General features: G+C 40.8%; 1 protein-coding gene across 1 annotated transcript in view; it reads left to right on the plus strand.

Annotated features, from left to right (window-relative positions):
• The first annotated feature begins 489 nt into the window (after positions 1-489).
• LOC138851045 (cytochrome P450 9e2-like) overlaps positions 490-21,677 on the plus strand; it is a 48,010-nt gene continuing 26,822 nt past the window's right edge. The window contains exons 1-2 of the mRNA XM_070094410.1: positions 490-670; positions 10,014-10,232. Of these exons, the coding sequence (XP_069950511.1) occupies positions 490-670; positions 10,014-10,232 (400 nt within the window). The remainder of the gene's footprint in view (positions 671-10,013; positions 10,233-21,677) is intronic.

The following is a 21,677-nucleotide window of genomic DNA, read 5'->3' on the forward strand; positions in this document are numbered from 1 at the left end:
TTGAGTGAAGAAGGATTCTAAGACCACTCCTCTGAGAATTGTGTTTAATTGTAGTGCCAGGAGTAACAAAAATGTACCTAATTTAAATGACTGATGACAGGTCCGTCGTTGACGGAAAAATTAGGAGATATCTTATTAAATTTCAGGATGAAGAATTATGCCTTTACGGCTGACATAAGTAAAGCTTTCCTAAGAGTGGGTTTACAAGAGGCTGACCAGGATTGTATCCACTTCTTATGGCCTGAGAATCCTAGTGACCCACTTAGCCCTCTGAAAACCTTTCGCTTTAGGAGCGTATTATTTGGTACTACATCCAGTCCGTTCCTACTTCAAGCGACGATAAATGCACACCTTAAACGTATGGGAAGTCCATTGAGTAAAGTAATGAGCAAACAATTTTATGTGGACAATTTCCTGAGTGTGACGTCAACTGAAGAGGAACTGTTAATGACTCATGGAGAGGCTAATAAAATAATGCAAAGTGCAAATATGCCTCTGAGGGAATGGAATAATAATTCGTCTAAATTAAAGGACAAAATAAGTAAAGATTACCCTGGAGATGGAAACAGTAAAATTGTGAACGTACAAATCAGAGTCGCTGAAATTAATCAGATGCAAGAGAAGTATAATAGTTTTGGTCAGCATATGTTAACCTTTAATCATATACCAGGTGAGGAGAATCCAGTTGATTTTTTGTCTCGAGGTTTACCTTACGCTAAATTAGTAAATGCTGTATCATGGTTTAAAGGACCGAGCTGGTTGGTAAATAAAGCTAATTGGCCTGTACAAAAGGCATATATTGCTCCTGTTGAAATTACTGTGACCACCACTCCAATAGTTTGTCCTTCCTTAGCCATTGATATAAATAGGTATTCTTCTTTACCCAAACTAATCAATGTAACTAATTTGGTGTTTAAATTTCTAAACAAGATGAATATCTCATATAAGTTTTCACATCCTCTTGAATATTGGATAAAGAGGGTACAAAAAGAAATCTATGGAAATGAGATTAAATTGATGATGGAAAGAAAAATTGTGAAAGGTTCCATAATAGAAATTGGTGCTGCATTTAGAGAACAATGTAATTAGGTGCAGAGGTAGTTTACACAATGCTGAATTGGGTGATTATGCTAAACACCCTATCTTACTGACCAAAACTCATCTAACAAATTTGATTGTTCTAAATGCCCATAAAAATGTAATGAATGGTGGGGTACAAGATACCTTAAATTGCATTTGGGAAACTTTCTGGATTCCACAAGGATGGCAAAGTGTAAAAAGGGTAATTAAATCTTGTGTAATATGTCGCCGTGTGGATGCCAGATCCTATATGTACCCAGGTCCTCCACCATTGCCAAAGGAGCGTGTACAATTAGTGAAACCATTTGATGTAACAGGTGTAGACTATAGTGGTCCAATAATTTTAACAGGTACTTCAGACGGTATTCCACTGAAAGTGTATGTTTGTTCACCTGTACTGCTACTAGGGCTGTTCATTTAGAAGTTGCACAGGACTTGTCTGCAGAACAGTTTATACAGCTGTTTCGAAAATTTGCCGCTAGGAGATCCTGTCCGAGATTGATGATTTCGGATAATGCCACGAATTTTGTAGCAGGTGCTCAACATTTGATAGAGTTAAATAATAGTAACGATGTTCAAACTCTGTTAACCCAGCGAGGATGTACCTGGAAATTTATTACTCCTAGAGCCCCTTGGCAGGGGGGGGGGGGTGCTGCACGAAAGACTTATAGGCACAGTGAAGCGGTGTCTCCGTAAAGTACTACACCGGAAAAAAAATTAATTTGGAAGAATTCCGTGCAGTGTTAGTGGAGGCGGAGAATCATATAAATAATAGGCCTCTCTCGTACATGAGTGATACACCTGATGCAGATGTATTAACACCTTCTCACCTAATATGTGGAAGGAAATTGGAAGCTGCCCCTGTCTATAGAGATAATCCGGAAGAAAGTGATGAAGATTACAATGATGCGGCAGTGTTGTTTAATAAATTTAAAATGTTAAATAAAGTAATTGATCATTTGTCTAATGTGTGGCATAAGGAATATCTTCTTACACTACGTGAACAATTTTATGGTGCGACAGAGGCAATAAATCGACAGAACATTCAACCAGGTGACATTGTGATGATTGATACTGAACAACATCGAACATTGTGGCCTCTGGGCAAAGTATTGACATTGTACCCAGATGCACAAGGTGTTGTCAGGAATGTCAAAGTGTTGTGTCGTGGCCAAGAAAGTTTACACACAATTAATAAATTGATTCCCAGGGAATTAACTGGTGTTCACACAATGTAAATGAAAATCTGAGGGAAAGTGACACGAGTGATATGGAAGATAACGCTGACCAAGTGATGCCGGAAGATGAAATTGTAGTAAGACCTACTAGGAGAACAGCCACTCAAGCCAGAACCAGCTGGAATCGTCTCCTAAAGAAAGGAGTAATTTGAGTCGTTTAGCAACGAACTCTGCCCGGCCGCAGTGTGGAAAATACTGTATATATTTTCCAGAAATACAGTAGTTATATGTAAATAGATGGCCATACTGTATTTAATAAAAATTATGTTATAAAAATGGAAAAAACCCTGCGCCTGCACAGACGGGACTTGCCATTGTTGTTTGAATTTGGATTAGAAACGTTGGTGAAATCGGAAGAATTTTCATGCTCTAGAGGTTAAAATTGGGCTGACACCTCTCAAATAGGAGCCGAAATTGTTGGATGTGCATTCCTGCATAATTTGAGATATCAGGCGACTGGACAAGACAGCTCCAGGAACCTCAGATAAGTTTGTTTATGTTTTCAACTCTGGCCAGTGTTATTTTCATGGATAGACAGGGAGGTTTTCTGAGTATGATACACCTTAATCTCCAGTCAAATTGGTGAATGATATTAGGATATTCTCTTTCTGTTATGTAAATGTGAGTATATATAATCCTTTTTTAATTTTAATGTACAGTCCACAAATTTATATATTTACCAGCATTCCTGGTGATACATATTTCATTTGTAATTAATAGGTCCAGAGCAACTTGTGGATATGACAGTGGTAGGTATCGAAGGGGGACATTTTTTGCGACCTAGGTGTCCCAAATTCCTACTTGTCTAACTGATAAATAATAATTATCGTTGTTCATTTACTGTTATGTACATAATGATACATTCAGATAAATGTAATTTTCCACAAAAACTGTTTTATCGAATTTTGTTTTTTATCGGTGCATGCTCGTTTTCGTCGATTATCTCGGAAGTAAGTTATTCATGTATTTCTTTAAACAGCACCATTAATACAGAAGGTCTGAGCTTGCTACCATCTGCTGCTCATAAGGCTGCCATCCCCACGAGCCCCTTCGAGGCGGGGTAGATGGCAGACCAGAGGCCTAGCTTCTCCCTACGAGCCCCGTGAGGGCGGGGAATGTGGCTAGGCCTGGGGACACTTGGTCCCAAAGATGAGGAGGTACTTGTCCTTCCTCCCATGGGGGACTTAAGTCTCGAGACACTCCCCAGATAGGGAACCAAGGCCGGGTCACCACTACATGGAAAAGACCCGGGCCGGGAGAATACCGGTGAATAAAAAAGAAAAAAAAAAAAAAGCACCATTAATAATGATAGAAATGCAATGAATTTCACAGACAACATAAAATAATGATTGTTTTACAAACATGTGAAATTATTTTGTGTCAATTTTTTTGTGTGTGAGAAAATAGGCAGATATTTTGCTAAATGTCAAAACCATACTAACCTTATTTTTTTAAGAATGATGATAGGATAAATTACAGTGATTAGTGTCTTAATAAATTACGATTAGCAATATTATATAAGCAGGTAGTGAACAAACAGCATCTGGCAGTGCCAGTACGTGCCTATTGCTTATATATAATTTTTTGGTAAATATCCTTTTCTCAGTTGTTTGTTGGGAAATCTTATTAAAAATTGAACAATGTATGATGGAAAGATGCTTCTTAATATACACCAAAAATTGAAAGAAATCGGACGATAAATAAAAAAAGTAGCCGCCCCTAAGGAAGTGAAATTGTTGTACCATAAAATGATTTCCAACACCTAATTGAAGTTATATTGGTACAATAAAAATCTCACACAGCCTTCAGTATTTAGTGTGGAAAATATGAACCTGTATTAGATACCTGATATAATTTTCAGTAACTTTAACCAAACCCATCCTAACACCACTATACCAAACCCATCCTATCATCACTCTACCAAACCCATCCTATCATCACTCTACCAAACCCATCCTATCATCACTCTACCAAACCCATCCTAACACCACTTTACCAAACCCATTCTATCATCACTCTACCAAACCTATCCTAACACCACTATACCAAACCAATTCTATCATCACTCTACCAAACCCATCCTAACACCACTTTACCAAACCCATTCTATCATCACTCTACCAAACCCATCCTAACACCACTTTACCAAACCCATTCTATCATAATTCTACCAAACCCATCCTAACACCACTTTACCAAACCCATCCTATCATCACTCTACCAAACCCATCCTAACACCACTTTACCAAACCCATTCTATCATCATTCTACCAAACCCATCCTAACACCACTTTACCAAACACATCCTAACACCACTTTACCAAACCCATCCTAACATCACTTTACCAAATCCATCCTCAAATTACTTCCAAACTCATACTAACACAACTTTACCAAACCCATCATAACACGACTTTACCAAACCCATCCTAACATCACTTTACCAAACTCATCCTAACATCAATTTACCAAACCCATCGTAACACAACTTTACCAAACCTATCCTAACACCACTTTACCAAACCCATCCTAGCATCACTTTACCAAACCCATCCTAACATCACTTTACCAAACACATCCTAACATCACTTTACCAAACCCATCCTAACATCACTTCCGAACCCATCCTAACATCACTTTACCAAACCCATCCTAACATTACTTTACCAAACCCATCCTAAAATCACTTTACCAAACCCATCTTAACATCACTTCCAAACCCATCCTTACATCACTTCCAAACCCATCCTAACACCACTTTACCAAACCCATCCTAACATCACTTTACCAAACCCATCCTAACATCACTTTACCAAACCCATCCTAACATCACTTCCAAACCCATCCTAACATCACTTTACCAAACCCATCCTAACATTACTTTACCAAACCCATCCTAACATCACTTTACCAAACCCATCTTAACATCACTTCCAAACCCATCCTTACATCACTTCCAAACCCATCCTAACACCACTTTACCAAACCCATCCTAACATCACTTTACCAAACCCATCCTAACATCACTTCCAAAACCATCCTATCATCACTTTACCAAACCGATCCTAACATCACTTTACCAAACCCATCCTAACATCACTTTACCAAACCCATTTTAACATCACTTCCAAACCCATCCTTACATCACTTTTAAACCCATCCTAACATCACTTTACCAAACCCATCCTAACATCACTTTACCAAGCCCATCCTAACATCACTTTACCAAACCCATCCTAACATCACTTCCAAACCCATCCTAGCATCACTTTACCAAACCCTTCCTAACATCACTTTACCAAGCCCATCCTAACATCACTTCCAAACCCATCCTAACATCAGTCTACTAAACCAATCCTAACATCACTTCCAAACCCATCCTAACATCACTTTACCAAACACATCCTAACATCACTTCCAAACCCATCCTAACATCACTTCCAAACCCATCCAAGCATCACTTTACCAAACCCATCCTAACATCACTTTACCAAACTCATCCTAACATCACTTTACCAAACCCATCCTAACACAACTTTACAAACCTATCCTAACACCACTTTACCAAACCCATCCTAGCATCACTTTACCAAACCCATCCTAACATCACTTTACCAAACCCATCCTGACATCACTTTACCAAACCCATCCTAACATCACTTCCAAACCCATCCTAGCATCACTTTACCAAACCCTTCCTAACATCACTTTAACAAGCCCATCCTAACATCACTTCCAAACCCATCCTAACATCAGTCTACTAAACCCATCCTAACATCACTTCCAAACCCATCCTAACATCACTTTACCAAACCCATCCAAACATCACTTCCAAACCCATCCTAACATCACTTCCAAACACATCCTAGCATCACTTTACCAAACCCATCCTAACATCACTTTACCAAACTCATCCTAACATCACTTTACCAAACCCATCCTAACACAACTTTACAAACCCATCCTAACATCACTTTACCAAACCCATCCTAGCATCACTTTACCAAATCCATCCTAACATCACTTTACCAAACCCATCCTGACATCACTTTACCAAACCCATCCTAACATTACTTTACCAAACCCATCCTAACATCACTTTACCAAACCCATCTTAACATCACTTCCAAATCCATCCTTACATCACTTCCAAACCCATCCTAACATCACTTTACCAAACCCATCCTAACATTACTTTACCAAACCCATCCTAACATCACTTTACCAAACCCATCTTAACATCACTTCCAAATCCATCCTTACATCACTTCCAAACCCATCCTAACACCACTTTACCAAACCCATCCTTACATCACTTTACCAAACCTATCCTAACATCACTTTACCAAACCCATTCAAACATCACTTCCAAACCCATCCTAGCATCACTTTACCAAACCCATCCTAACATCACTTTACCAAGCCCATCCTAACATCACTTTACCAAACCCATCCTAACATCACTTCTAAACCCATCCTAACATCACTTTACCCAACCCATCCTAACAGCACTTTACCAAACCCATCCTAACATCACTTTACCAAACCCATTTTAACATCACTTCCAAACCCATCCTAACATCACTTTACCAAACACATCCTAACATCACATCGAAACCCATCCTAACATCACTTCCAAACCCATCCTAGCCTCACTTTACCAAGCCCATCCTAACATCACTTTAGCAAACCCATCCTAACATCACTTCCAAACCCATCCTAACATCACTCTACCAAACCCATCCTAACATCACTTCCAAACCCATCCTAACATCACTCTACCAAACCCATCCTAACATCACTTCCAAACCTATCCTAACATCACTTCCAAACCCATCCTAACATCACTTCCAAACCCATCCTATCATCACTTCCAAACATATCTTAACATAATTCTATCAAACCCATCCTAACATCACTTCCAAACCTATCCTAACATCACTTCCAAACCCATCCTAACATCACTTCCAAACCCATCCCAACATCACTTCCAAACCAATCCCAACATCACTTTACCAAACCTATCCTAACATCACTTCCAAACCTATCCTAACATAACTCTACCAAACCCATCCTAACATCACTTCCAAACCTATGCTAACATCACTTCCAAACCTATCCTAACATCACTTCCAAACCCATCCTAACATCACTTCCAAACCTATCCGAACATCACTTTACCAAACCCATCCTAACATCACTTCCAAACCCATCCTAGCATCACTTTACTAAACCCATCCTAACATCACTTTACCAAGCCCATCCTAACATCACTTCCAAACCCATCCTAATATCACTCTACCAAACCCATCCTAATATCACTTCCAAACCCATCCTAACATCACTCTACCAAACCCATCCTAACATCACTTCCAAACCTATCCTAACATCACTTCGAAACCCATCCTAACATCACTTCCAAACCCATCCTGCCATCACTTTACCAAACCCATCCGAACATCACTTCCAAACCCATCCTAGCATCACTTTACCAAACCCATCCTAACATCACTTTACCAAACCCATCCTAGCATCACTTTACCAAACCCATCCTAACATCACTTTACCAAACCCATCCTAACATCACTTCCAAACCCATCCTAACATCACTCTACCAAACCCATGCTAACATCACTTCCAAACCCATCCTAACATCACTCTACCAAATCCATCCTAACATCACTTCCAAACCCATCCTAACATCACTCTACCAAACCCATCCTAACATCACTTCCAAACCTATCCTAACATAATTCTACCAAACCCATCCTAACATCACTTCTATACTTATCCTAGCATCACTTCCAAACCCATCCTAACATCACTTCCAAACCCATCCTAACATAACTCTACCAAACCCATCCTAACATCACTTCCAATCCTATCCTAACATCACTTCCAAACCCATCCTAACATCACTTCCAAACCCATCCTACCATCACTTTACCAAACTCATTCTAACATCACTTCCAAACCTATCCTAGCATCACTTTACCAAACCCATCCTAACATCACTTTACCAAACCCATCCTAACATCACTTCCAAACCCATCCTAACATCACTCTACCAAACCCATGCTAACATCACTTCCAAACCCATCCTAACATCACTCTACCAAACCCATCCTAACATCACTTCCAAACCCATCCTAACATCACTCTACCAAACCCATCCTAACATCACTTCCAAACCTATCCTAACATCACTTCCAAACCCATCCTATCATCACTTCCAAACCCATCCTGACATCACTTCCAAACCCATCCTAACATAACTCTACCAAACCCATCCTAACATCACTTCCAAACCTATCCTAACATCACTTCCAAACCCGTCCTAACATCACTTCCAAACCCATCCTACCATCACTTTACCAAACCCATTTTAACATCACTTCCAAACCCATCCTAGCATCACTTTACCAAACCCATCCTAACATCACTTTACCAAACCCATCCTAACATCACTTCCAAACATATCCTAACATCCCTCTACCAAACCCATCCTAACATCACTTCCGAACCTATGCTAACATTACTTCCAAACCCATCCTAACATCACTTCAAAACCTATCCTAACATCACTTCCAAACCTATCCTAACATCACTTCCAAACCTATCCTAACATCACTTCCAAACCCATCCTAACATCACTTCCAAACCCATCCTAACATCACTTCCAAACCCATCCTAACATCACTTCCAAACCCATCCTAACATCACTTCCAAACCTATCCTAACATTACTTCCAAACCCATCCTAACATCAATTCCAAAATCATCCTAACATCACTTCCAAACCTATCCTAAGATTACTTCCAAACCCATCCTAGCATCACTTCCAAACCCATCCTAACATCACTTCCAAACCCATCCTAACATCACTTCCAAACCAAGCTAAATGAAACCAAACTATGCTAAAGATAGCTAACCTAAAGTTACACTGCCAAACTAAACAAAATCAAACTCTACTCCTAACATTTTTAATGTAGTAAGAATGAACAGACTAAATCTCAGTTGTGGTTCACACAGTGTTGAATTACAGACAGGTATTAAGCCCAGTGTGGTAAAAAATGTAGAAATTATTAAAATTTTACTTACCATAAATTAACTCAAAACAATAATTTTTGTGTCTGATATGAAAGTTAATAAAATTATATAATTTTTTTTATAGCATTATTTAAGACGTACGTCTGTTGCGGTGATGCTATCCAAAATTTTATGGATTTTTACGATAAAAAAGCTCCAATTAATAGAAATAAAAATAATAGTGAAATCTGATTCCTCATGTCTTAAAATATATAAATTAATGAATCATTCACTTCTGAGTTTTATTTGGTAGGTAAGATATTTATGACAAATTGATCATAGGATTTGTTTAAGTGTATCTGGTTCTACGGAACTCCCTTGAAGAGGGTATTAATAGTTTTTTTTTATTCTCTCAAGAATCAATTATTCATGGCCCAAAGAATTTGAAACCTTTTTCCTTATATTCACATGTTACATTGACTGTAAGTCGTATAAAGGATATCACAGTAATATCCTAATTTATTGAGAGGAAAGATATTGTCAATTAATATGCCTGCAGTTGAAGTTAGAAGTTTTGGTCTATATAAAATACATTCTATAACTGAGTTTACCTTTAAATTATGAAACATAAAATAAAACTGAGTAAAATAAAGTTATATCGTTACAGTGCTGACGGATGAATCCATTGTGGCTCAGAGTGTGTTGTTCTTACTCGCTGCCTTTGATACGACGGCCTCAGCTCTCGCTTTCGCGTCCTTCCTCTTGGCCAAGTACCCTGTACAGCAGCAGCGTCTCCGCCAGGAACTGCAGCAGATGGTTCAGGAACATGGTGATGTTACCTACCAGGGCATCATGGAAGCCACATTCCTCGATGCTTGTATAATGGGTAAGACGATCTTGTAATAATCATAGTTATTACGTCAATGTACTTTTTGGTGATTCATTCTTTTGAGAGTTAATTGCATGTTCATATTCTTCGTCAATCCCAGGCAGAGGCAGGAACCAGAAAAGAGGTGCAGCAGTTGATGGTAACCTCACAGGTGGTTAGACCCACTAGAGGAAGTAGGTCATGACCATCTTATGAATGATTTATTTCCGCTTGTGTGTTCCACCTTCAACTGCAACATTTCTTTTCTGAATAGAATATATGTGTTCATTCTCCTGCCTTTCCTTTAGATTGGTCAAGGCTAATCAGAGAAACACCCACCATTAGTGAGGGACTGATTCCCTCAGATTCCAATGACTCAATTTTATAAACACTGTATTAAATTGAAAAAGCCACTGGGTAGCAAAGCGTTTTAATAATAAAGATACCCAGGCATTACACTTGTGTTCTGTTAATTAAAACGAATATAACACTCTTTTAAAGTTAATGTTAGAAAAGGTCTAAAGATAATGCTAGACAGGGCTCCAAGAAGTATCCAGGTCGGAGGCCATCCTTGCCTTTACCCACGATGGAGGTGAAGGGCCATCCTTGCCTTTACCCACGATGGAGGTGAAGGGCCATCCTTGCCTTTACCCACGATGGAGGTGAAGGGCCATCCTTGCCTTTACCCACGATGGAGGTGAAGGGCCATCCTTGCCTTTACCCACGATGGAGGTGAAGGGCCATCCTTGCCTTTACCCACGATGGAGGTGAAGGGATGACAGCTCGGTAGAAGCATGACTCTTTATGAATTCATTTGTTTCAAACGTCAGGAAATATTAATGTTTATAGTAGTCGTAAAAATTAAACGGGAAATAACAATCAATACACATAAAACAAATACATTTTTCTGATAATTAAAGAGGAATATTCATATTATTTTAATTGAAATGAGGTAAAAAAAAAAAAAAGAAATTCTTCAAGATTAGGAGTTCAAGTAAAAATTACAGAAAAATATTAAATTATTTTAATATATTTTTATGTTAATTTTACATTAATAATGCTTCTGTTTCCATCACCTTCCTCCTTTCAGTGTAGACGCGATTATGCTTTTCTTTACCGATAATATTTTTAAATTTTAGGTATGTTGAACTATGTGTTTTGTTTATAATAATAATATCTTTATTTTACTACAAGTACATGTACAGGGTATACAGTCCTAGCTGATAACAATGACATACTACTATATAGAAAGTCCCTTGTTATGCTCCGCATTTCGGGCAAATTAGGTCAGTTTTGTCCCAGGATGCGACCCACACCAGTCGACTAACACCCAGGTACCCATTTTACTGATGGGGAACATAGACAACAGGTGGAAAGAAACACGTCCAATGTTTCTACTCTGGCTGGGAATCGAACCCAGGCCCTCGCCGTGTGAAGCGAGAGCGTTAACCACCAGGCCACCTGTTACGTTGGTTTCCCTTATTTCTTGGATGGTAAGGTTCTCACTACATGTTCTAGTGTGGGGTAGCTTTTACTTAATGGCCTTATTTGTCTAGGGGTAATACTTACATCATGGCTGATCATCTTGAGTGTCTCTGATACCTTTTCACCAGCCCTCTTCACAGGTTATGTAAACTACTACTATAAAAATATAACTGTATTCTCAATAGATATGTACAGAATATACAATCACAGCCTCCATTTTCAAAACAAATCTACACACTCCATCCTGTGCTCCACATGGTGTGTTCCAACACTCTTCCTTCTCTCTCCTTGACATAACTCTGGGCTAACCAGTGTTTTGACACACTTTAGTCACCCTGGGTATGGTGGCCAAAACTTAAATTATAAAAACTCACCCCTGGAGCACACATGATGCCCCAAAAGATAGGAGAAGGACCCAGAGATCCTGCCAGGTTGAAGGTCAGCCACAGAGAGAGAGAGTCAGTGAGAGGGAGAGAGAGAGAAGCCTACCTAAGCTCCTCCCACCAAAACAAAAGACTGTTGCCAAGCACAATTCTCCAGTTACCACAATTCTACCACACCTTAATTTTACTTTTACAAAAAGAAATACAACTTTATAAACTACTTATTTAAATTGTGTGTTTATGTGTCTATAGTATAACCTATTATATTGAGAAAAATAGGTTTGACCCAGCTGCCTCTCAGTCATAAGGTTGATCAGTCCTTCTGACATTTAGAGCAAAGTCCCCATCAATTCAATATAATTAGGTATTATTATAGTAACTGTTACTTATAAATACATGTTGGGTCCTATATCCCCATAACACCACCAGAGCCCCTTTTACAGTCTTAAATAAAAATATAACTGTTCATAAACTGAACTTTAGCAATATTGTAATGGGACCTGTAGTCATATATTGTATCACTTGCAGATGTATATTAATTTTCCTGGTAAAGGTGTAGATATGTTTAGGGATGAAATGTCTACACTTCTGTTAATGGTTGGTAGACAGCAACCACACAGGGAGGTACTACCGTCCTACCAAATGAGTGTGAAACATAAGCCTGTAATTGTTTTGCATGATGGTAGGATTGCTGGTGTCTTTTTCTGTTTCATAAACATGCAAGGTTGCAGGTATGTCTTGCTACTTCTACTTACACTTAGGTCACACTACATATGCATGTACAAGCACATATATACTAACCCCTCTGGGTTTTCTTGTATTTTCTTCCTAGTTCTTGTTCTTGTTTATTTCTACTTATCTCCATGGGGAAGTGAAGCAGAATTCTTCCTCCTTAAGCTATGATTGTCGTAGGAGGCGACTAAATGCCGGGAACATTGGGCTAGTTAACCCCTTCTCCTGTATAAATTACTAAAAAGAAGAAAAAGAAGAACTTTATAATTTTGGGATGTTTGAATGTGCGTGGATGAAGTGCAGATGATAAGAAAAAAGTGATAGCAAAGGTTATGAATGAAAGGAAGATGGACGTCCTGGCCCTAAAACCCAACAAAGTTGATGAGATTAGGGGAGTTTCAGTGGGGAGAAATAAATGGGATTAAGTCAGGAGTATCTGAGAGAGTTAAAGCTAAGGAAGGGGTAGCAAAAATGCTAAAGGATCAGTTATGGAGAGAGAAGAAGGAATATAAATGTATTAATTCTAGGATTATGTGGTTAAAATAAGGGTCGGGTGTGAAAAGTGGGTCATAATAAGTGTGTATGCACCTGAAGAAGAGAGGAGTGTAGAGGAGATAGAGAGATTTTAGGAGATGTTAAGCGAGTGTGTAGGAACTTTTGAGCCAAGTGAAAGAGAAATTGTGGTAAGGGACTTAAATGCTAAAGTAGGAGAGGCATTTAGAGAGGGTGGTAGGTAAGTTTGGGTGCTAGGTGTAAATGATAATGGGGAGCATTTGATTGAACTATGTATAGAAAGAGGTTTGGTTATAAGTAACACATATTTAGTGTTTGCTTACGTGTCTTTCAAAACCAACTTGTCGGTATTTATTACCAAGGTTTATACCAACACATATTTTAAAAAAAAGAGGATAAATATGTATACAAGATATGATGTAGGGCGAAATGACAGTAGCTTGTTGGACTACTTATTGGTAGATAAAAGACTGTTGAGTAGACTTCAGGATGTACATGTTTATAGAGGGGCCACAGATATATCAGATCACTTTTCAGTTGTAGCTAGAGTGAGAGTAAATGGTAGATGGGATACAAGGAAAATGGAAGCAGCAAGTAAGAGAGAAGTTAAGGTTTATTATCTAAAGGAGGAGGCAGTTAGAGTAAGATGTAAACAACAATTGGAGGACAGATGGGCTAGTGAGAGCACACGCAATGGGTTAGAAGATGTATGGAGTAAGTTTAAGAATACAGTGTTATAGTGTTCAGCAGAAGTTTTTGGTTACAGGAAAGTGGGTGCGGGAGGGAAGAATGATTGGTGGAATGATGTAAAGAGAGAAAAAGTTAGCATATGAGAGGTTTTTGCAAAGTAGAAGTGATGCAAGGAGGGAGGAGTATATGGAGAGAAAAAGCGAGATTAAAAGAGTGGTGAAGCAATATATAAAGTGAGGAAATGAGAGAGTGGATGAGATGTTATCAACAAATTTGGTTGAAAAAAAGAAAAAGTTTTGGAGTAAGACTAACAAGTTCAGAAAGCCTAGGGAGAGAATGGATTTGTTAGTTAAAATAGAAGAGGAGAGTTATTTATTGGAGAGTGAGAGGTATCGGGAAAATGGAGAGAATATTTTGAGGAATTGATAAATGTTGATGAAGATAGGGAAGCTGTGATTTCGTGCATAGGACAAGAAGGAATAACATCTTATATGAGTGAGAAAGAACCAGTTGTAAGAGTGAAGGAAGTGCGTGGGCCAGTGAGTAGAATGAAAGGGGGTATAGCAGCTGGGATTTATGGGATAAAGATAGAAATGCTAATAACAGGTGGGGATATAGTTTTGGAGTGGTTAGTGTTTTAATTTAATAAATGTATGGAAGTAGGTAAGGTACCTAGGGACTCGCAGAGAGCATGCATAGTTCCTTTGTTTAAAGGAAAAGGGGACAAAAGTGAGTGTTAAAAATATAAGGGAATAAGTCTATTGAGTATACCTGGTAAAGTGTACGGTAGAGTTATTAATGATGGAATTATGAGTAAGACGGAGAGCAGGATAGCAGATGAACAAGGAGGCTTTAGGAAAGGTGGAGGTGTAGACCAAGTGTTTACAGTGAAACACATAGGTGAACAGTATTTAGATAAGGGTAAAGAAGTTTTTGTGGCATTTTTGGATTTGGAAAAGGTATATGACAGGGTGGATAGGGGGGTATTGTGGCAGATGTTGCAGGTATATGGTATAGGAAGTAGGTTACTGAAAACAATGAAAAGTTTTTACGAGGTTAGTGAGGCTCACGTTAGAGTACGTTGGCGAGAGGGGGATTATTTTGCAGTAAAAGTAGGCCTTAGACAGGGAAGTTTGATGTCACCATGGTTGTTCAGTATATTTATAGAGTATTAAGAGAAGTTAATGTTCGGGTGTTGGCAAGAGGTGTGGGGATAAAAAATAAAGAATCTCAACACAGTTGCTCTTTGCTGATCACACTGTGCTTTTGGGAGATTCTGAAGGTAAGTCGAAGAGGTTGGTTGATGTGTTTGGTAGGGTATGTAAAAGAAAGAAGTTAGAAATGAATATAGGAAAAAGTAAGTTCATGAGGATAACAAGTCTGTGGAGACAAAGAGCTTTATCCACGAAAACAAAGAGGGGAATGAATGGGAGTATAGTTATACCAACACTCTTGTATGGGTGTGAGGCATAGACTGTGAATATTGCAACAAGGAGAAGGCTGGAAGCATTTGAGATGTCATGTCTGAGGGCAATGTGTGGTGTGAGTATAATGCAGAGAATCCGTAGTTTGGAGATTAGGATGAGGTGTGGAATTACCAAAACTATTATCCAGAGGGTTGAGAAGGGGTTATGGAGAACGGAACACAATAGAATGACTTCGAGAGTATACAGATCTATAGTGGAGGGAAGGTGGGGTAGGGGTCGGCCTAGGAAAGGTTGGAGGGAGGGGTTAATGAGGTTTTGTATGCGAGAGGTCTGGATTTCCAGCGTGCGTGAGCGTGTTAGACAGGAGCGTATGGAAACAAGTAGATTTTAGGACTTAACATGCTGTTGAAGTGCAAGCAAGGTAACATTTATGAGGGGATTCAGGGAAACCGGCAGGCCGAACTTGAGTCCTGGAGACGGGAACTACAGTGTCTGCACTCTGAACGAGGGGTGTTAATGCTGCAGTTTTATAACTGTAGTGCAGGCATGCCTCTGACAAGACAGTGATGGAATGAATGATGATGGAAATTTTTCTTTTTCGAGCCAACCTATCTTGGTGAGAAACGTCCGATGTTTTTAAAAAGAATATATATATATATATATATATATATATATATATATATATATATATATATATATATATATATATATATATATATATATATATATATATATATATATATATATATATATATATATATATATATATATATATATATATATATATATATATATATATATATATATATATATATATATATATATATATATATATATATATATACATATTAACATTCTACCAGCTATTGTAATGGTTTATTACTTCAGTTACTAATGTATTGATGATACGTTACTGGATTAATGTTTAATTAATGTTTAGACTGTTGAGGTTGGTGAAAGTGGACATATTTTGTCGTTGTTGATTAGAAGCGTCAGCTGTTACCACCAGCCATATGAACACCTTCAATGTGTCGCACTGGGTATTTAGAGGTAGGGTGAGGTAGGGTGAGGTAGGAAGAGGTAGGGTGAGGTAGGATGAGGTAGGGTGAGGTAGGATGAGGAAGGGTGAGGTAGGATGAGGTAGGGTGAGGTAGGATGAGGTAGGGTGAGGTAGAGTGAGGTAGGATGAGGTAGGGTGAGGTAGGGTGAGGAAGGATGAGGTAGGGTGAGGCAGGGTGAGGCAGGGTGAGGTAGGGTGAGGTAGGGTGAGGTATTGTGAGGTAGGGTGAGGTATTGTGAGGTAGGATGCGGTAGGGTGAAGTAGGGTGAGGTAGGGTGAGGTAGGGTGAGGTAGGGAGAGGTAGGATAAGGTAGGATGAGGTAGGGTGAGGTAGGGTGAGGTAGGGTGAGGTAGGATTAGGTAGGGTGAGGTAGGATGAGGTAGGGTGAGGTAGGATGAGGTAGGGTGAGGTAGGATGAGGTAGGGTGAGGTAGGATGTGGTAGGATGAGGAAGGGTGAGGTAGGATGAGGAAGGATGAGGTAGGGTGAGGTAGGGTGAGGTAGGGTGAGGTAGGATGAGGTAGGGTGAGGTAGGATGAGGTAGGGTGAGGTAGGATGTGGTAGGATGAGGTAGGGTGAGGTAGGATGAGGAAGGATGAGGTAGGGTGAGGTAGGGTGAGGTAGGATGAGGTAGGGTGAGGTAGGCTGAGGTAGGGTGAGGTAGGATGAGGTAGGGTGAGGTAGGATGAGGAAGGGTGAGGTAGGATGAGGTAGGATGAGGAATGGTGAGGTAGGATGAGGTAGGGTGAGGTAGGGTGAGGTAGGGTGAGGTAGGATGAGGTAGAGTGAGGTAGGGTGAGGTAGAATGATGTAGGGTGAGGTAGGGTGAGGTAGGGTGAGGTAGAGTGAGGTAGGTTGAGGTAGGGTGAGGTAGGGTGAGGTAGGATGAGGTAGGGTGAGGCAGGGTGAGGCAGGGTGAGGTAGGGTGAGGTAGAGTGAGGTAGGGTGAGGTAGGATGAGGTAGGGTGAGGTAGGGTGAGGTATGGTGAGGTAGGACGCGGTACAGTGAAGTAGGGTGAGGTAGGGTGAGGTAGGATGAGGTAGGATGAGGTAGGGTGATGTAGGATGAGGTAGGGTGAGGTAGGGTGAGGTAGGGTGAGGTAGGATTAGGTAGGGTGAGGTAGGATGAGGTAGGGTGAGGTAGGATGAGGTAGGGTGAGGTAGGATGAGGTAGGATGTGGTAGGATGAGGTAGGGTGAGGTAGGATGAGGAAGGATGAGGTAGGGTGAGGTAGGGTGAGGTAGGATGAGGTAGGGTGAGGTAGGGTGAGGTAGGACGAGGTAGGGGGAGGTAGGATGAGGTAGGGTGAGGTAGGATGAGGAAGGGTGAGGTAGGATGAGGTAGGATGAGGTATGGTGAGGTAGGATGAGGTAGGGTGAGGCAGGGTGAGGCAGGGTGAGGTATAGTGAGGTAGGATGAGGTAGGATGAGGTAGGGTGAGGTATGGTGAGGTAGGATGCGGTACAGTGAAGTAGGGTGAGGTAGGATGAGGTAGGGCGAGGTAGGGTGATGTAGGATGAGGTAGGGTGAGGTAGGATGTATAATGGGTTTGTTTGGTAGTCTGGTAGCGGGGTGTGAATGATACGTCTTCGGAGGCTTCTTCGTTTATTAAGTCGTGGTGGGTACACAGGCTTGTGTTGTGCCCATGGCCCGGGAGGGCCATGCCCACGAGAGAGAGCTGGGAGGCCTTGTGTCTTCCTGCTAGGCCGCTGTGTGAGTGAGAGAGAGGCATGGGCCGGCAGGCTGGCGTGCCTACCAAGAGGCCTGGCTACAGAGGGCAGCACCTGAGTGACGTGAAATATGAACTAAGCTGGCAGACAGCATGGGCTGTCTGTGCAGACAGTACAGGCTGTCTACATACACTCGGCCACCTACCGCACGTCGTCCCGACGCGACAATACTGGTAGTAAAAGAAACTCGGTCTCTCTCTCGTAGGAACAGTGTCCAAAACCCATGCGCCTCATTATCATCCATAACGTCTCTCACTCTACACAATCATAAGCAGCCTTCCAATCCAATGCAAGTACACCCTCTCCACTCTTCCTCCTATCATCTATATAGTCCTTTATCCTCCCATGTCCACTAATCATTACCGCCCCGGCGCACCCATTTGTCCCTTATCTATAACCCTCCCAATAACACTACGTAACCTATTACTTAAAACCCTTGCAAACAATTTATAATCTCCACACATTAAAGATAAACCTCTATAATCCAGGATGCTATTCTGCACTTCCCCCTTCGGAATCATGACAACCCCTGTTTGTTGCGTCATGCCCATGTATTCCTTTACCTTCATTTCATTCAATAAATGCATCATGCATTCCTTCAAGACCTCGCAGTTACTTAAATAAAAATCATTTGGAATGCCATCAATCCCTGGCGTCTTCCTTACACTCATCCCCTGTAACGCCTCCAACACTTCGTCTTCTCTTATCGGTCCCTCTATCTCCACCCTGTCTTCTGATTCCATGGTTGGTGTTATCCCTTCCTCCATAATATGCAAGTCCCTCTTCTTCGCATTACCCCCTCTCATATATATCTCAAACCATTTATCCGCAAAACCACTCATATCTTCAGTCGTTACTAACCGCTGTCCCACCGTGTACCCACCCACGTCCTGATGTACTTCTAACTTTAACATATTCATTATATTTTGCCGGATCTTTAATCGCCGCAGAATGCAAGCTGATGGTTTATCACCCCATAAAACATCCTCCAACCCACCCCTTAATCTTTCACCATCAAACCTTGCATTCTGCATCTCCAACAATTGGGTCTTCATACCTTCAGTCTCCGATACTGGATAAACTCCATTACTATCTACATAACACTGTTTTAACTGTCCCTCCAAATACCTTTGAAATCCATATTTCCATTGTCAAACCTCCCTTCCTTTCCGCATATAAAAACTACGGATTCCTGGTTTAGCACATTGCTCCCGCCACAGTAATATATCACCTCCCAGCTTGCCTTTATTCCATTCATTTTTCCACCATTCCGCAAAACTAAGTCCACCGTCCATATACTCTAACAAGCTCACATTTAGCTTCCAATAACTCATAAAACGTTTCAGCAGCTCACCCCAACCCACGTCCACAATCACCCCTTTATGATCCGAGAATACTACATTTAGAGTTTCGATATTATTAACTTATATCCCAGGAGAGACATAAATGCGATCGAAACGTGCTGCATATCCACTCCTCACAAAAGTATGCTCCACCACCCACCCTTCCCCACTCATTACATCTACTAATCCGAATCCCCCTAATACATCCCGAAGGACCCCCAACACACACCCGGCTCCTCTCGGCTCCACATCCTTCCTACGGATCACACAATTCCAATCCCCCCACAAATAATGTATGTATAGGAAGCCCTCGCATATGATAAATAAGAACATCCCTCACAAAATCTTCCTTTATGCGCCTATTGCTGTCTGCAGGCATATAAACACTTACTAAAGACACAGGAACCCCACCCCATGTACCATCCACTCATACTAGTCTCCCATCCCTTCCTTCTTCCCAGTGTAACATTTGAAAAGGACTGGTCTCCACTATTAAAACTGCAGCACCTCCCTTGTGTTTACCTGTATACCCAGCATAAACTTTGTACCCGTCAACTAATAAATCCTGACCTAACTTAAAATTATGTTCTTATAAAAGGATGACCTGTACCCCATATCGCCTTAAAAAAGGCACTGAACATCCTCCTCTTCACTTCGGCCCTGAGGCCATTTATATTCAATGTTAAACACTTAAAAATGCTAACGGGGTCTTACCAATCCATCTCTTACCATGCGTTTCTTTACGTTTTTGATCAGTATTCTTTTCACTATGCCCGTTCCTAGTCACATCTTTCTCCTTCCCCTTACCCCCTCCCCCCTGACTTTCCTAGCCACATCCACTGTTTGTTTTTTACCCGAACATTGTGCAGGCGTAAGAATATCATCACTGTCCTAGGCAACTGCCTCCCTCATACGTGAAGCCGCAACAGTGATCATTTCTTTCGGACTGCCTTCCTTGTGTATTTCAACTACAGTTTCACAAAGCCCTTGTGTTTGCCCATCCCTCCTACTCACATTGCCTCCCTCATGTACCCCTTTCTGATTCATATGTTGCTCATGCAAGCCTATATTCAGCATTCCAGCTTCATGCTGGTCATCCAAAAATTTCTGTATAACATTATTTATGGCAGCCGACACTTCACTACCCAAATCAACTTGTTCCACCTCTTCCTCCATACATATTTTCTCAACGTCCTGTGTTACCTCCGGTAACGTAGCACACTCCTCTGGATTGTCATCCACAATCTCACTCCAAGTCCTACGTGCCCGAATATGTTCTCCTGTAGACTGGGACATCACCGCTCTTTCCTTTTCCCCTCCTGTCCCTGCTCCCTGTGTCCCGATCGACGAACGTCGTGGACACTGTGCAGCCACATGTTCAAATGCACCACACAATCGACAGGTTCTCCTTTGCACGGCATATGTGACATATACCTGAGTTTTAAAATCACTCAAAGCCACAAATGAAGGTATGGATCTCCGCATGGAGATTTTGAGAGTGAAAGATCCCTCACGCAGTCCCCCATACGTACCATCTGACCATTGTCCAATCGTTGCTTGATGTATCACTATATTCCTCAAACGACGCGTTGATGTCTTCTTCATCTGCCTCAAAGGGGACATTCCGTATTTTTACCCTAGTATAGTACTTAGACACGTCCCTCATTCTCACTTCCAAACCAGGGTTAACCGTCATGCACACATCCTGGTACTGATCCACCATCTTGTCATACGTCACAGTCGTCACGAATTTCACGAATATTCTCGTTGAGCTGTTTAATGCAATGCCGTACAGATCTTCATTGTTGATTCCATATGTATCTCGTAAGATAGCAGGCAGTAGAACAGATGCATTTGTGTTATACACCACACCTTTCAGCACTTCTATGCACACAGTGTTGACACGTCTCCTGACAGCCTGTGCCATCTTGAGAAAATCTCGCAGTGCTACCAACAGACAGAAGCACAACAGCCAACGTCCGCTCTCCACCAAGGGTGTGTGACGAATGCAGGAGCTAAGGTGCAGCACAACATCCCGGCCCGAAAGCGAAGAGGTCAATGATAGATGAAATGGATAGTTCAGTGTTTGCATGTAGTCAAT

Source organism: Cherax quadricarinatus, chromosome 46, assembly GCF_038502225.1.
Source record: "Cherax quadricarinatus isolate ZL_2023a chromosome 46, ASM3850222v1, whole genome shotgun sequence".
Classification (NCBI taxonomy): Eukaryota; Metazoa; Arthropoda; class Malacostraca; order Decapoda; family Parastacidae; genus Cherax; species Cherax quadricarinatus.